The 16,336-nt window shown below is 50.5% G+C and overlaps 1 protein-coding gene across 12 annotated transcripts in view; it reads left to right on the top strand.

Moving 5' to 3' along the window:
* The window catches only part of TRRAP (transformation/transcription domain associated protein), a 251,773-nt gene that overhangs the window by 200,686 nt on the left and 34,751 nt on the right, over positions 1 to 16,336 (top strand). For all 12 annotated transcript variants that reach the window (XM_053276785.1, XM_053276784.1, XM_053276783.1 and 9 more), the window contains 6 exons: positions 694 to 806; positions 2,175 to 2,310; positions 8,447 to 8,638; positions 11,893 to 12,088; positions 12,667 to 12,932; positions 14,716 to 14,816. In XM_053276785.1, the coding sequence (XP_053132760.1) occupies positions 694 to 806; positions 2,175 to 2,310; positions 8,447 to 8,638; positions 11,893 to 12,088; positions 12,667 to 12,932; positions 14,716 to 14,816 (1,004 nt within the window). The remainder of the gene's footprint in view (positions 1 to 693; positions 807 to 2,174; positions 2,311 to 8,446; positions 8,639 to 11,892; positions 12,089 to 12,666; positions 12,933 to 14,715; positions 14,817 to 16,336) is intronic.

Raw genomic sequence — 16,336 nt, 5'->3', positions numbered from 1 at the left:
ACGTCTTACAGAGCTACATTCTGCCCGCGTACCAGTACATTTAATTACGGGCTTTTTCACAAGCTTACATGCTCAGTAAAGTCCTCCAGGATTACTTCTACAGGGTTCTGTAATGTTTGCATGGAACACTTTAAGTAGCTCTTTGCTGTTAAACCCTTTGCACCGAATTCTGCAAAGTTTGTTCACCAATTTAGCAGATACAATGTGATGTTTAACCCCCAAAGTCGTGTTGAAGCAGATTGGTAGCAGGATATTGGGAGATAATATTTCTGTTTTATAAATTGATTTTGAAAGTTAGCTCATGGTTAGAGACACTGTTGATGACGCAAATTAACATGGCAGTGTCTATGGGAGTCAAAAATGTAGGAACAAAGGATTCTGCCTTATACTGCATCAGGGCCTTGGTCCATCTAGCTCAGTATTGTCGACACTGGCTGGCAGCAGCTTTTGAAGGTTTCTGGCAGGAGTCTCTTCCAGCTCTACCTGGAGAGGTTGCCTTGGATTGAACCCTGGACCTTCTGTATGCAAAGCAGATGCTCTGCCACTGAGCTATGGTCCTTTCCCTGTCCATTGGCCTATCCAGTTCAATATTGTCTACACTGGCAGCAGCTTTTCAGGGTTTCAGGCAGGAGTCTTCCCCGTTAGCTTGCTCTCTTGGGTGGTGTAAGCCGATAAACCTCTGCTTTCTTCAAGGCCCAAGAAACCTACGAAAAGGCAATGGAGAAAGCCAAGAAAGAGCATGAAAGAAGTAATGCGTCTCCTGCTATTTTCCCTGAGTATCAGCTCTGGGAGGACCACTGGATTCGGTAAGCAATGCAAGTTGTTCACTGCTAACTCTTGCTATTCTTCAACAAAGAAAGAGGGTTTGTGTCTTAAAGGGCATCTCCAGCCTGGGAGAAAGGCGACTTCAGAGAGAGATGATAAAGGTTTATAAAAATCATGCATGGGGTGGAGAGAAGGAGAACTTTCTCTCCCTCTCACACATGAAACAGATTGCCAGGAAATTTAGGACTGACAAAAAGGAGAACTTTCCCCGCACCATGGAATTCTCTGCCACTGGATGTGGTGATGGCCACTGGCTTGGCTGGCTTTAAGTGGACCTTAGATCCGTTCATGGAGGACAGGCCTATCAATGGTCTGGATGGTGATAGGCTGCCTCTAGGCTTAGAGGCAGGAGAACGGAGGTCTGGGAAGGCTCTTTGGCCCACATGTGGACGTCGGGCCTGGGTATGCAGATATGATTAAGCCTCTTTGGAAGTGCTCGGTACTTCTTCAGGTGTCTTGTAATAACATAAGAACAGCCCTGCTGGATCAGGCCCAACTTAAGGCCTCCCTGGTCCAGCATCCTGTTTTGAACAGTGGCCCACCAGATGCCTCCAAGAAGCCCACAGGCAAGAGGTGAGGGCAGGCCCTCCTCTCTCCTGCTGTTGCTCCCCTGCAACTGGGATTGAGAGGGAACTTGCCTCTGAGGCTGGAGGTGGCCTATAGCCCTCAGACTAGTAGCCATCAATAGACCTCCATGAATTTATCTAAACCCCTCTTAAAGCCACCCAAGCTGTTGGCTATCACCACATCTTGCGGCAGAGAATATCCAGACACAACGACTAACTTATATATTAATCCACGGTTTCCAAATGTTTCAAAACAAGTGTACCACTTCCATTACAAGCTTTCAGCTCGGGTACCCCATAGGGATTGTCTCTGTGTGTTTGTGTACGTGTGCACAAATTTGAAATGTTACAGTTCTGAGAAGCCTCCTGCAGTCACTGGCATACACCCAGACTGAGTTACTCATGAGTACAGCCACTGGAATTAATGAGACAAATTTGCTGGTCCTATTAATTTCATTGTGAGTACCCAGGGCTAGTTTTCTGAAGCCTGTCACTCAGGCTGAGGGGAGGGGGCATGTTGAGCTTCAGCACGTAACCAGCCAATCAGGAGCAGAGGAGGTGGGCTTTCACTCTCCTCCCTCCCCTTCTGCCGTGGACACATCGGCTTCAAGCCAACAATCCTCAGCTTGGGGAGGCAGGAGGGCTCTGAGTACCCCCTGGGAGCCCTTCTAGTACCCCTAGGGGTGCTAGTACCCACTGTTAGGAATCCCTTAACCATAGGAAATGTGTCGAGCCGTTCTGAACTCAAGCCGACCAGACTGACGTTGGGTTTCCATTTGGAAGGTGCTCCAAAGAGCTGAACCAGTGGGAAGCACTGACCGAATACGGCCAGTCTAAGGGCCACATCAATCCCTACCTCGTCCTGGAGTGTGCTTGGCGGGTCTCCAACTGGACGGCCATGAAGGAGGCGCTGGTGCAGGTGAGTGGCCCTCTTCCTCTTTGCCCTTGGGCTTTCCCATCTCCTCCTTGGTTGTACGGAGTGCGATTGTTCAGTGGCAGCCTTGCAGCTGGTGTCCACGAAAGCAGCCGGGCCCTCTGCTCTCGCGCAGCTGGTGGTTTTGGCCACGGAAGTGGATTCTCCCCTTGCTTGTCATCCCGAGCTCTTCAGGGAAAGAAAAGGCTGACTGGGCATCTGCGAACATAACGTGGACAAATGCTGCTGCTGCTGCTCCCGCCTTCTGCCCCATGTCTGGGGAGCTTCTTTTCCAGCAGACAGATGAGAGGGAAAGGGAGGAGGGAAAGCAAGAGCATCTCCAGGTGTACTTTGTGGTCCTGTAGTCCTCGGGAATCATCAGGCAGCAGGACAAGGTGAAGAGACGAGGCAGGCCTCAGTGAAGACCCGTTCTTACCGAAGAGCTCTCCTTTGAGGAGCTGGACACTCCCTGCTCTCCCCAGCTGTGAAAATAAGAGCATCACACTCCCCAACTTCATATGGAGTTCCTTAGAGTCGAGAGAAAAACAGGGGATATTGGAGTGCTATTTAGTTGAGGATGTTGCTATATGGGGTCCCCTTGGATATCCCCTCAGCCCTCCGTGCTGACTCTTGGCTCTGGTTATATCCAAGGGACTTGTTCTTTGGAGGACTTGACTACTCTGGGGATGCGTTGCTTGCTGCCTGGTCCAATCCCTGGCATCTCCAGATACCTGGTATCCAGAACTGGGTGGGGTCATCCTTCCAGCTCATTAGCAGAAGTCCTGCCTCTGGAGCACGTGGGGGGGAATAACCCACCCGAGACCTCCCCAAATCCAGCAGCACGAAGAAGCCTTCACGGCAAAGTAACTGGTGTTCCTTTCTGTTAAAGCATAAAGCCCCCGGAAAGCATAAAACACTCCTGATGGCTAATTGAGATATATTTCAGCGTGGATGGCATAATTTCAAATAAAAAATGCATTCGCCATAGATCCTCCGATGCTTTCTTCCAGAGCAAGCTGCCCGGCGCTAGGCCGCAATGGGCTGCCTTTCAGAACTTGCACGCCTTCGCCCGGCAACCAAATTGACAAGAAATCAATAGTGTGTGCTTGAGGTTTTATTTAGCGAGTGGCAGGAGTGGAGTTGGCTCGGTCTGCCCAGCGCTCAAAGGCTTTAGTTAAAATAGCAGCAAACTCGGCCTCCAGCGATTAGTATACAGCAGAGCGTGTTCAAATGGTGTTGTCTTAGTGGAAGGTAACGTGGTATTAGTAATGTAATTAATATTATTGGTCACCTACATCCAAACTAAGAGCAGTGGATAAGGAATGTTTCGGCACGTGCAAAGGGAAGGCAGGGGGGATTTTTGAAGACCGCCTTCACTCTTCCTTGTGTGGCCACCTGAGGCTTCCAGAAATATGTCCCGGAGGGTCCCCTCAAAATGTAGCATATATCTAAAGGTTCTTTTATCATGCAACTGCAAGTGATTGTCCATTCAGACCTTATGGGCTGATTGCGGTATCATGTGGAAATGCGGTGAGTGTCTGTTTGCTCCCTGCAATCTCCTCACGAGCACCGTCTTTCTATTTAGGTTAAAATAAGCTGAAATGTGTCGTGTCGTCGGAACCACTGATTTATTCTAACCGACTTGCTTCAGATAACCCAAGATCTGTACCCAAGGTTTGAATTGAGTTATAGATCTCAGGCTATTTGAATCAAGTGGATTGGAACAAGCCGAGATTGGTAGGTTCAGACCGCGTGACCAATCTTGGCTTGTTTTAACCTAGATCGGAAGCTTATACGCTTGCATGGGGGTGGGAGGGAGAGTCCATGTTCCTGAGGCTGGGGGATGTCAAGTGGAGCCCAACACAATAGTTAAATTCCATAGCTTTCTCAAAATAAACTTGCCAACGAAGCAAGCAGAAGCAAGCAGCAGCAGCAAGTACTTAGGCTGCTCAGAGAGATACAGAAAGAAAGCTGGTCTTGAGGTAACAAACATGAATTGTCCCCTTTGCTAAGCAGTCTGTCCTGGTTTTCATTGAAAACCAGATGAGACTACATGTGTGAGCACCGTCAGATATTCCCCTTAGGGGATGGGGCCGCTTTGGGAAGAGCCTCTGCATACAGAAGAAGTTCCCTCCCTGGCAGCATCTCCAAGACGGGGCTGGGAGAGACTCCTGCCTGCAACATCGGAGAAGGCGCTGCCAGTCTGGGTAGACAATACTGAGCGAGATGGGCCCAGGGCCTGAACTGGTAGAAGGCAGCATCCGATGTTCCTATGTTCAAGGTCGAGGCAGCTCAACAGAAGTCAGGAAAAAGCACGCTGAATGCCCCCAGGCCGTCAAGAGGAGCAGCAGGCGGCCTCTTGCTCTCTTCTGTCCCCGCTCTCCCTCTGCTCGGCAGCAGCAACACGCAAATCCACTCGGCCTGAGGCACTACCAGGCAGGCAGGCAGGCAGGCTCTCGCACACACTGGCGGGCCGTTTGGCTGGCTCAGCCGCTCCCTCCCCGGCCAAAGTCGCAGGCTGGCTGTCTCAGCCCAGGCACAAGCATTGTCCCTCCTCTCAGGAAGCAGCAAGACGACAGGTGCGCTCTTACGGCTTCCCAGCGCCCTAAGCGGCAAGCCACACCTGATGCAGCTGCTGCTGCTGGCTTCATTTCAGGGGGAAGGGATCCCACACAGGGCTGGGCTTTGGGCAGCCTTGGGCCCTTTGTAATGGAGGGCCTGGGGGGACGTGACACTCAAGCCCCCAGCCCTAATCCGGCTCTGGCCCTCTTGCTTTCTACTGAGCATCATGGAATTGCTCTCTGCTTAACCTTGGGCAATCCCTAAGGGGACGGAATCAGGCATGTTATCACTTTCCCAGTGACTGTGCTCATAAAGCAAGTTTTCAAGTGGGTTATATATAGCTACTGGCGAATGAATATCTCCTGCTATGAGGCCCCATTTTTACAAACCCTCTAAATATTATAGATAATGTCTGAGACACGTCAGTAATGGAACCAGACATTCTGTCTGGTTGAAGAAGCCCTTTTCTCTTTAAAGGAACCCACAACTCGAATCTCTAGTTAATGTGAATAGTCTGCGTTTTCTAAGAAGTGCAGTGTGGTGTCCTGGGTTCAGCAAGTCCAAGCACAAGTAACCTGCTGGCTGTAACTGCTTCTCCAGAAGGCCTTCCGCCAAAGCAGGGATTTCTGGCCTTTTCGAAACAAATATACCCCTTCGGTCACAAAACCTTCAGTGTGTGTTATGCACACACAAATTTAAATCTCACTCTTATGGGACAGGCTGTTCCAGTCACTGGCTTACATCCGGACTGTTACTCATGGGTACTCCCATTGAAATTAATGGGAGTTTACTTGTCCCATTAATTTCAATTGGAGTTTGAATTTAAGTGTGCCGTCAAGTTGATTTCGACTCCTGGCACCCACAGAGCCCTGTGCTTTTCTTTGGTAGAATACAGGAGGGGTTGACCATGGCCTCCTCCAGCACACTATGAGATGATACCTTTCAGCATCTTCCTGTATCACTGCTGCCCGATACAGTACTAGTAGGCATTCGAACCGGCAGCCTTCTGCTTGTTAGTCAAGCATTTCCCCGCTGCGCCACTTCAAGTGACTATTCCATGCTAATTTTCTGAAGCCCGTCAGTGAGGCTGTGGGGAGGGCCACGTTGGGCTTTGGCATGTAGCCAGCCAATCCGGAGCAGGGGGTCTTCCCCCTCCTCACTCCCCTTCTGCAGCAGACACATTGCTGGGGACTCATCGGCTTCAAGCCCACGATTTTTGGATGGGGCACAACACAGCACGACTTCAGTGTGGACAAGCAGGTCCCCCCTGGGAGCCCTCTAAGTACCTCTAGAGGTACCCCCGTCTGGAATCCCTGATCTAAATTTTACCCCAAGGTTAGGAATTCACTCTCGCTCTCTGTTGGGAGTTCTAAAAACCAGGATTCGGAGCCCTGCACCCATTCACGGAATCCCAGCCCGTTTTGCTAATTATGCAACTCCCTATATAATAAGCCCATTGGTGTGTCGGGTGCGTCTTCCCCCTTCTGCAGCTGTGCAGTAAAGGCGAAATTGCCGGGCAGGGCTGGAGCCGTGAGTTGCAGCCAAGTGAGTTGATCACGCCTGACAGCTTCTCCTTGGGAAAGCTTGCCGGCTGAGCCGATGTGACAGGCACCAGCGACTGCAGGCGAGCTGGAGCGAGCTGGAGCACAAGATTCTCCATAATGAGACCTTTAGTAATGAACTAAAAGTGGAGGCCTACATCCTCGGTGCTTCTTGTGCATCTGTACTGTCTGTCTGTCTTTCACCGGAGGTGTATTGTGCGCATGTGACTGAATACCATTCCGAATGGCTTGCATAAACGGTGGTGCTTTGGGTGGTTTGACTGTTGATCTCTGCCGGAGAAGCCAGAGGAGAAGGGCAGCTGTAGATCAGTTTTCTCAAGTTGCGGTGAAACTGTTTTCTGAATCCAATGGGCATTATGGCATTAAAATCCCAGGCAACCGTTTATAGGATACAGGACCCTTGTGTATTTCCTCAGACAGCCATTGTGTGAAATGATCCCGTGGATAAAGCAATCAAAAGGGGATTTTTTGTGTGCAAGGAATAGGGTCAATACCTGATTTTTTATTAGTCTGGGCATAAAACCGGCAATTTAAAATGAACATCCATGATGTGAGAAGGCAGATATGCTCGGGAAACAGGCATGGCTTTCAGCCCTCGCTTGAGCCAGTAATTGAGGTCTGGAACATTGTTCCTTCTAACAGGGATGCCCAGATTTTGTGGACTACAACTCCCATAATCCCCAAGCAAAAGCCATTGCAGCTGGGGATTCTGGGAGCTGTAGTCAACAAAGGTTGGAAATCCCTGTTAGAGAAAACACTGGTCTGGAAAGAATACAGTCTTTTGCTTTATGCAGAGTAAGTCTGGAAGAGCCCCAAGAGTGTTCCTTCTTGCAGGGGAAGGTAGAATCCTCTGTGATATAACTGTGCAAAGAGATGATCAGTTGAGACGTTGGCTGTTTTGAGGCGTGTCCAGCAGGCTCAGATTTGCCTTGGTCGTTAAGGAGCCCATGTCGGTGGGAGAGCACCTCATCAGCCGGCGTAGTCTCTCTCCGTTGTGTACTGTATTTCCCTGAACGCAAGACTGGTTTCCCCCCCCACCCCCAAGATTTTGGATATTAGAAATCAGGAGGCCGTCTTCAATTCAGAGCCGTCTTTCATTTGGATTAATACGGTTATATGTGCGTGAGTTCAGACTGCTGTTGCTATTTATATACATAGAAAAAGGAATTAAAAAAAATACAGAAGGTGGATTCCTGTCCCCAAAGGGCTAACAGTCTAGAAGAAACACAAGGTGGACTTCAGTGTTCCCACTAACAGGGATCCCCAGATGTTCTGGACTACAGCTCCCAGCATCCCTAGCTGCAATGGCTTTTGCTTGGGCATTCTGGGAGTTGTAGTCAACAACAACTGGAAATCCCTGTTGGAGGGAGCACTGATGGACATGAGCATCAGCCACTGGAGGGATGCTGGGCTGGAGTAGGGATGTGCACGGAGCTGGCTGGCCCGGTTTGGTTCGTGTCCGGACCCCCGCTGGCCTCAGTGCAGCCCAAACTGGCATGACCCAATTGCGCAGGCGCGGTGGCCTCCAAAATGGCTGCCGTGCCGTGGCGGAGGGTCCAAACGGGCCAAAGAGCTGGCCGAATGGGCCAGTTCGGGCTGCACTGAGGCTGGTCTGAGCCATTTTTGGCAGGGCAGTATAGAAATCAATCAATCAAATGAGGTGAGGAGGGTGGCTACCAGGGAGAGGGCCTTTTCGGTGGTGGCACCCCATCTATGGAACAGCCTCCCCAGTGAGGCTTGCCTGGCGCCATCACTTTGTTCTTTTAGAAGCCAGGTGAAGACCATTCTGTTCACTCACACTTCTTAACATTTTTTTTAAAAAAAATTAAACGCTTGCTATTGTATTTTGTATTTCTGAAATTTTGTGTTGTAATTGGTTTGTCTTGTTCTATGTGTTTTTATTGGTTATTTTTTTACTGTCGTGTTGTTGTGAAGCTCCCAGGAAACCATTTTTATGGGGCAGCTGACACCCACAGTTGTTTTGATGACGAATATTGTTGCCGGTCTTATGTCGCCAGGTGGAGCTGAGTTGCCCCAAAGAGATGGCCTGGAAGGTCAACATGTACCGGGGCTACCTGGCCATCTGCCATCCGGAAGAGCAGCAGCTGAACTTCATTGAGCGTCTGGTCGAGATGGCCAGCGGCTTGGCGATTCGGGAATGGCGGAGGCTCCCCCACGTGGTGTCGCACGTCCACACACCCCTTCTCCAGGTGAGAGACCTTTGTGTGCGACGTGGTGATGGCCACTCGCTTGGGTGGCTTTAAAAGGGGCTGAGACAGATTCATGGAGGACAGCTCTGTCAATGGCTACTAGTCTGGTGGCTGTGGGCCATCTCCAGCCTCAGTGGCACGATGCTTCTCCATCCCAGTGGCAGGGGAGCAACAGCAGCAGGAGAGAGGGCATGCACATCCCTCTTGCTTGTGGGCTCCCCAGAGGCCTCCGGTGTGGGGAACAGGATGCTGGCCCTGATAGGCCTTGGGCCTGATCCAGCAGCGTTGTTGGGAAGTGAGCCGGTCTTGTGGTAGCAAGCATGACTTGTTCCCTTGGAGACTAGAAGTGTGAGCACTGGAAGAGATTTCCCTCAGAGGATGGAGCCGCTCTGGGAAGAGCATCTAGGTTCCAAGTTCCTTCCCTGGCAGCATCTCCAAGATGGGGCTGAGAGTGATTCCTGCCTGCAACCTTGGAGAAGCCGCTGCCAGTCTGTGAAGACAATACTGGTCTGACTCAGTATAGGGCAGCTTCCTATGTTCTTCAGTTCTTATGAAAGGCTTCTTCCTGTAATATAAGCAGAGGGGGTGAGCCCAAAGGGTAGGAAATTTATTTTTGCTGGTCTCCAGCCACTGCCTGTTGCAGAAGGTTCTTCCTGGCCAGGGTCTGGCTTTATAAGAACAACCCTGCCGGATCAGCCCCAAGGCCCATCTAGTCCAGCATCCTGTTTCCCACCGCCTAGGCAGCTCCCTGTGTTCCTCACTCCTTAGCAGGCGGATTCCTTGACAACAGACTCTGGAAAGAACCCCTACAAGAGAGGCTGCATTTTAGTGGTTGAAGGAAGCAAGATGGGTTTCCAAGAAGCACCTTGCTCAAGGGGAGAGAGCCATCTCTCAGCCGAACCCACCTCACAATGTTGTTGGGTGTCCTTTTGACCCCGCCTCTCCCACTGGTGAGAGAGACCCAGTATTGCTCACGAACATGCTTAGTGCTTCCCTGCTGCCTTCCGGAGCGTGCTCGAGATCTCTCTATGCATTTGCGTGGCCAAACGTGCGGAAAATCGGCAGTGAATGACAAAGTTACCGACGCAGCAATGAAGCTACTCTGCAGTAATTACTTTCCCCCTATATCAGATAGTGAGTGATTAAATACCTGCTCGAAAATTAAATTTACGTGATGAATGGAAGCGGGATGAAGGTTAAGCTTTGGTGAGGGCTGAGACGGCAGCGTTGGTGGGGCTGCGTATTACTTTGCTTAATGCATTTTGTTTCCAGAGATTTGTCGGCAAGTGCAGACTGATGGGCGGCCAGTGGACAGTTCTCGTCGTCAGTTGATGGATAGCCGATCCAAATGTTTATTTCCCAAGAAGCAGGTTTTGTGGATGGTTTTGTCCATTCCGTTTTGTTCCCTAGGAAGGAGCTGAATTCCGGTGAAGTTTGTAGGTCGTTGGCGCTTAATTAAGTGCACGTCGTTGCCTAGAAGCTACCCAAGGCGCTCTTATTTGTTCGTAACTCGGTGAATCTGGGGGACGTTGTGTTTGCAGGATAACCTACGAAGGGAAAGTAATTTGAAAATAAGCCTGTTTGGTTGGGTTTAAATGGGAGAGGCCTGGATTCAAATCCCCACATGGCTACAGAGTTGACTGGGTGACCTTGAATCAGTCACACACGCTCAGCCCTCATAGGGAGCTTATTGAGGATCGGAGGAGTTAAAGGGTTGGACTAGGACTGGGGAAGACGACGCTGACTACTGCTGCTACGGATCTTTATATGCCGCTTTCCCACAAAAGTTCCCAAAGCGGTTGACATAGAGAAATGAAAATAAAACAAAATGGCAGTGCCCCCTCCCACCTGGCGGAACATGAGTGTAGAATATGCCTTGCATTTTAAGAATTAAATTAAAACTATCTCCTTGTGCCAGTTCTCCCATCTCAGACCATCTGATCAACGATCCCCTCCAAAGAGGAGAGAAGCGTGGGATGCAATTCGCGCTGCCTATGCATGATGCGGCTGCACACCACATGCAGGCCGTGGCTCTGCTCAGCCCAAGGTCCATCTCCATGCAGGTGGATGCTCTTCCACAGAGCTACATGCCCTTCTTCTAAGGGGAATACGATGCATATTTCTCTACCGCTTGTCAACAAAACTCCCCAAAGCGGTTTACATAGCTATAAATAAATTGGCTCCCAGTCCCCGGAGGGCTCACAGTCTCAAAGAAAAACGTAAGAGAGATACCAGCAACAGCCACTGGAGGGATGCTGTGCTGGGGCTGGGTTGGGCCGGTTGCTCTCCCCTTGCTAAATACAAGAGAATCAAAGTCCAACAAAAGAGACTGAAACACTTTAGAGGACCTAGGTGGATGCAACCTGATGCACAGAAGGACCCAGCAAGAACCCACCACCGTATAACAGCCTAAAAACTCGGATTTTTAAAAATATGCATGGAGTATTAAAAACTACCTATTTTATAAATGGTGGAAGTATGCCATACCTCCAAATGCCATGAAGTAAAAAGGAAATATAAAGATAAACATTTTTATAAACACTCTCTTCACTAATGTGGGCATTAATGTTTTAAAAATGTAAACACACGTAACGGTAGGAAACTAATGTAGAGCAACAGGTTTGTAAAGTGAGCATTAGCAATCCGCCCTGCTGCTGAGAACCCCAAAATAAATATACCACTTGCGAGACAGTCCTGCATAAGTCAACCTTCTAGGGATCTGGAAGACCAATATGAATAGGAGGAGGATCCAGTTGTCCTTAAATCGGATGGACTTGTGAATTCTGTATCTTAGGAACAAAGGAAGCTGCCATATACTGAGTCAGACACTTGGTCTATCTAGCTCAGTATTGTCTTCACAGACTGGCAGCGGCTTCTCCAAGGTTGCAGGCAAAAATCTCTCTCAGCCCTGCCTTGGAGATGCTGCCAGGGAGGGAACTTGGAACCTAGATGCTCTTCCCAGAGCAGGAATATCTTGTAGGGCGCACACACATCAAGTCTCCCATTCGTATGGAAGCAGGGCGGACCCTGCTTAGCTAAGGGGACCAGTCATGCTTGCTACCCCAAGACCAGCTCTCCTCTCTGGGGGGTTGACAGCAGTCAGAGGTCATCTATCGGGAGTGTCCTCCCCAAGAGGAAGAGCGGCCTGGCCAGCCCGCCTTCCTCCTGGGCCACGTGCCGTTAAGCCGAGCGCTCCTCCCGAGGCGCCCCAAAGGCCTGCGTGGGGATGTTGACCACCTCCCTGCCCCTTCCAGGCCGCGCAGCAAATCATTGAACTTCAGGAGGCGGCCCAGATCAACGCAGGCTTGCAGCCGGCCAACCTGGGCAGGAACAACAGCCTGCACGACATGAAGACGGTCGTGAAGACCTGGAGGAACCGGCTGCCCATCGTGTCGGACGACTTGTCCCACTGGAGCAGCATCTTCATGTGGAGGCAGCACCATTACCAAGGTAAAGGCAGCGGCGGGCCTCCGGAGGGAGGGGTCCGTGGGCCGGGCGGGCACTGCTGAGCTGGTGCCGAAGGAGGGGGTGGTTGTGCTAAACAGAGGTGCCACCTAGGTCGTTTGGGAGCCTGGACCTAAAGGCCTTTGGAGACACTCCCCCCCGGCTGCAAGTTAAGCACCATTTCTTAACATGTGGGTACTTGAGGGCACAAATCACACCACCCAGGACAGACTAAAGAGGATTTGGGGGCCCTCGGGGGGTGTGGAGGCCCTGTACATCGGCCCCGAATCCAGGGGTAAGAGCGCCTCTTGTTCTAAAGCCCGTTGAGCATCGGAAGTTGCTGTATACCGAGTCAGACCATTGGCCCAGCCAGCATACTCTGACTGGAAGCAGCTTCTGCAAGGTTTCAGGCAGGGGTCTCTCCCAGCCCTATCCAGAGATGCTGCCCGGGATGGAACCTGGGGCCTTCTGCATGCAAAGCAGGTGCTTTGCCACTGCACGAAAGCCCCACCCCCGATACGTAGGTAGATATGCCCATCCGTTGTTGTCTGGTTCTAAAAGCCGCCCCCGGCCGCCTTTCCTAGCCATTGTAAGCGCCTACGAGAACAGCACTCAGCACGATCCGAGCTCCAACAACGCCATGCTGGGAGTCCACGCTTCGGCCTCGGCAATTATCCAGTACGGCAAGATCGCCCGGAAGCAAGGCCTGGTCAACGTGGCCCTGGACATCCTGAGCCGCATCCACACCATCCCGACGGTGCCCATCGTGGACTGCTTCCAGAAGATCCGGCAGCAAGTCAAGTGCTACCTGCAGCTCGCGGGAGTCATGGGCAAAAATGAATGCATGCAGGTATGGCGAGAGTCCCCCCTGCCAGCGCATGGCCCCAGGGAGCCTCTTGACAGCGCAGCAATGCCTTCAGTGCAGTCGCATGGGGGTCGCCTTAGGACTCTGCTTGTGCAAACCATGGAGGGTGGGGGCACAGGCTTACTGTATTTTGCCCCACTCCGAATTTTGCCCCACTCCGAATTTTGCCCGACTCTGAATTTAAGATGATGCTTTAAACGAGAGAGGTTTAATGCAGTCGCATGTGGGTTGCCTTAGGACTCTGCTTGTGCAAACCATGGAGGGTGGGGGCACAGGCTCACTGTATTTTGCCCCACTCCGAATTTAAGATGATGCTTTAAAAGAGAGAGGTTGAATACAGGTAAACAGACCTGTATTTTCTCCAAAGAAAGAGAATTCAAGATCTTTCCCCCCCACACCCCCATTTTTAACAGGAAAGAACTGGGCGGGAATCCGCATCTTGGATTTGGGTAATTGGTTGAAGAAGCAAGGAGCCATAAAACATATGTAGAAACCAACCAAAGTATTGAACTCAAGTTCAGTTTGGGGACAATTTCGAGGGTAATGGAATCAGACACGTTAGCGCTCTTTCCGTGACTGCAGCCATCAGCAAATTTTCAAATTGATCTTCTATATATTCACTGGCACAAGAACATCTCCTGCTTTATATGGTCATGTTTTTACAACACATTTCAATATTACCGATAGGGCCTGCGACATGCAGAACACTTTGGTAGTGGAATCAGAATTTTGGGATGTCACTTCTTATTCTGCTACTAACATATCTTGCACATTTCAGACACTATCTAGAGCAGTGATGCTCAACGCCGGGTCCCCAGATGTTATTGGACTTCAACTCCCATAATCCCCAACTAAAGGCCACTGGGGCTGGGGATTCTGGGAGTTGAAGTCCAATATCATCTGGGGACCCAACGTTCAGAATCCCTGATCTAGAGTATATAAGGGTTTTGTAAAGTTTTGGCCTTATAATAAAAGATATTCTTATGCCTGTGGGTATAAATAGAATAAATGAATAAATAAACATAAACATGAAAATGTGCTTATGGCTACAGTCATAGAAATATGGATAACATGCCTGGCTCCGTTAATCCTTGAAATTGCCCTTTGTCAGAGTAGTGGGAAGTAAACACTCTGAAATTCACAAAAATTGTTACTCAGGACTAACCAAAATCTCGCCAAGTAGCAAGTGAGCTTTTGAGCTCTCCAGAATGCTCTTTTGGGCTGTAAAGCCCTCTCCAACTCTCTGATTCAGTATGTATTTGTTTTATTATTAGAGTTATGGGGAGCCTGGTAAAAAAGCAGGGTGCAAATCTAAAGAATTATGCTCATATTGCATTCTTGCATTTCTCATCCCAGAAGATGATCAGGCCACACCGACTTCGGCATCAGGTGGCATCACTTCGGCATCAAAATCTTGCTTTTCTCGGCACTGGATTTGGCTTGCCTGAGGATATAATTTTCATTTTTCTTTTAAGTGAGGAGTACATATGGGGCTGATTTATGCCCCCTACCTTCAGTCAAGCCAACTGCTGAAAAACCCAGTACTACATTCTGGAGCAGTTAAGCGTGGCAAAAAGCAGGACACTGTTGTGACTTTGCTAGTGCAGATTTTATTGCTTGTGTCCAGGCAAGAAAAATTCACTTGGCACAGTTTGCAGGCCCTTTTTATTTCGTACGCAGGAATGAGTTTGTGTCTGGTAACTTCTTAATCAGCCTGTGATGCGTATATTACCAAATCTTGCTGTTACAAAAGAAGTCTGTCTGACAGGGCCTGGAGGTGATCGAATCGACCAATCTGAAGTACTTTACCAAGGAGATGACTGCAGAGTTCTATGCCCTGAAGGGGATGTTCCTGGCCCAGATCAACAAGTACGTACGGCCGGGGAAGATGTGGGCACACATCTGGGAATACACAGTGACTCAGAGGGGAAGTAAATAAGAGGACGCGAATCACAGTAGAAATGTGTGCAAAATGGGCCGCTTCGGTGAGTCTCGGTAATAGTCCTCGTCATCTGAATCCCACGCAGCTCTGTGGGAAGAGTGATTCTTACCACCCACTTCTTTGCTGAGTCAGGGATATAATTAGGAAGTAAGTTGGGATGTTGATTGTAGGGGAATTATTGTCTTTTCAGGTGTTCCAGGCAGGGGTCTCTCCCAGCCCTTCTTGGAGATGCTGCCAGGGATCGAACTTGGGACCCCGAGAGCATGCATGCACACAAACACACACGAAGTGATAAAAAGGGGCTCTTTGACTGCCCCAGCCAGGGATCCCCACATGTCATCAGACTACATTGCCCACCATCCCTGGTCATGAGGGCTTTGGATGATGGGCTTTGTAATCTAGCAGCGTCTGGGCACCCAAGCAGGGGGGGGCAGTGTCGTGGGGGGTGAGGGACCCTGGGTTAAAGGGGTGTAGTTCTATTCCTTTGGCACTAGAAACACCAATGCACCATCTCAAACCCCCTCTTCCAGTGGGGCTGCAGCTGAGTGTTAGAACATCTGCTTAAGACGCACAAGGTCCCAAGTTCGATCTGCAGCATCTTGAGGAGAAAATTCTGTCTTGAGCTCTGGAGAGCTGCTGCCAGTCAGAGTCGACAATATGGAGCTCGGTGGACCAATGGTCTGACTCAGTAGACATCAGCTTCCTTGGGATGGGGCTGTAGCTCAGGGATGAGGCATTCGCTTGGCATGCAGAAGGTCCCACGTTCAATCCCTGGCAGCATCTCCAGGTAGGGCTGGGGAAACTCCTGCCTGAAACCTTGGAGAGCCGTTGCCAGTCAGTGTAGACAGTACTGAGCTACCTGGACCAAGAGTCTGGCTTGATAAAAGGCAGCTTCAGGTGTTCCTCAGTGGAAGAGCATGTTCTTGGCACGCAGAAGGCCCCAGGTTCCCTCCCTGGCAGCATCTCCAGGTAGGGCTGGTGGAGACTACTGCCCGAAACCTCGGACAGCTGCTGCCAGTCAGTGTGGACAGTGCTGAGCTAGTTGGAGCAAAGGTCAGACTCAGTATATGGCAGCTTCCTCTGTTCCAAGCCACAACCTGACAAATCTCTTGTCTCATGAGAGACAAATCACAGATGCAGACATGGTGCTTATTTGCAAGGGGCCAAGTTGCCCGCGCGTTCCCTCTGCAGGTCCTTTTGTTTCCGTCACCGCTTCCTGCCCTTGTGGGAAAGCAGCCCTCTCTTTAGTTCAGGAAGCGGGCTCCTTCTCCGGCTGCGGGTCCCATACCGGCCCCCCGACACGGGCAGGCTTGCCGAATCCCTCTGCAGCCAGCTCTGGCCAGCAGCCTCGCGGGCATGCCGAGAGCGTAGGCGAAGCCCTTCGCTGCCGCTTGGGAGGTGGAAAATCAATCTGCTGTTGCAATAGATACTGCCGGGCTTCACAGCC

The sequence above is a fragment of the Hemicordylus capensis genome, chromosome 13, assembly GCF_027244095.1.
Source record: "Hemicordylus capensis ecotype Gifberg chromosome 13, rHemCap1.1.pri, whole genome shotgun sequence".
In the NCBI taxonomy this organism is placed as follows: domain Eukaryota; kingdom Metazoa; phylum Chordata; class Lepidosauria; order Squamata; family Cordylidae; genus Hemicordylus; species Hemicordylus capensis.
The sequence above is the reverse complement of the archived record's forward strand: the minus strand, read 5'-3'. Positions and strand labels throughout refer to the sequence as shown.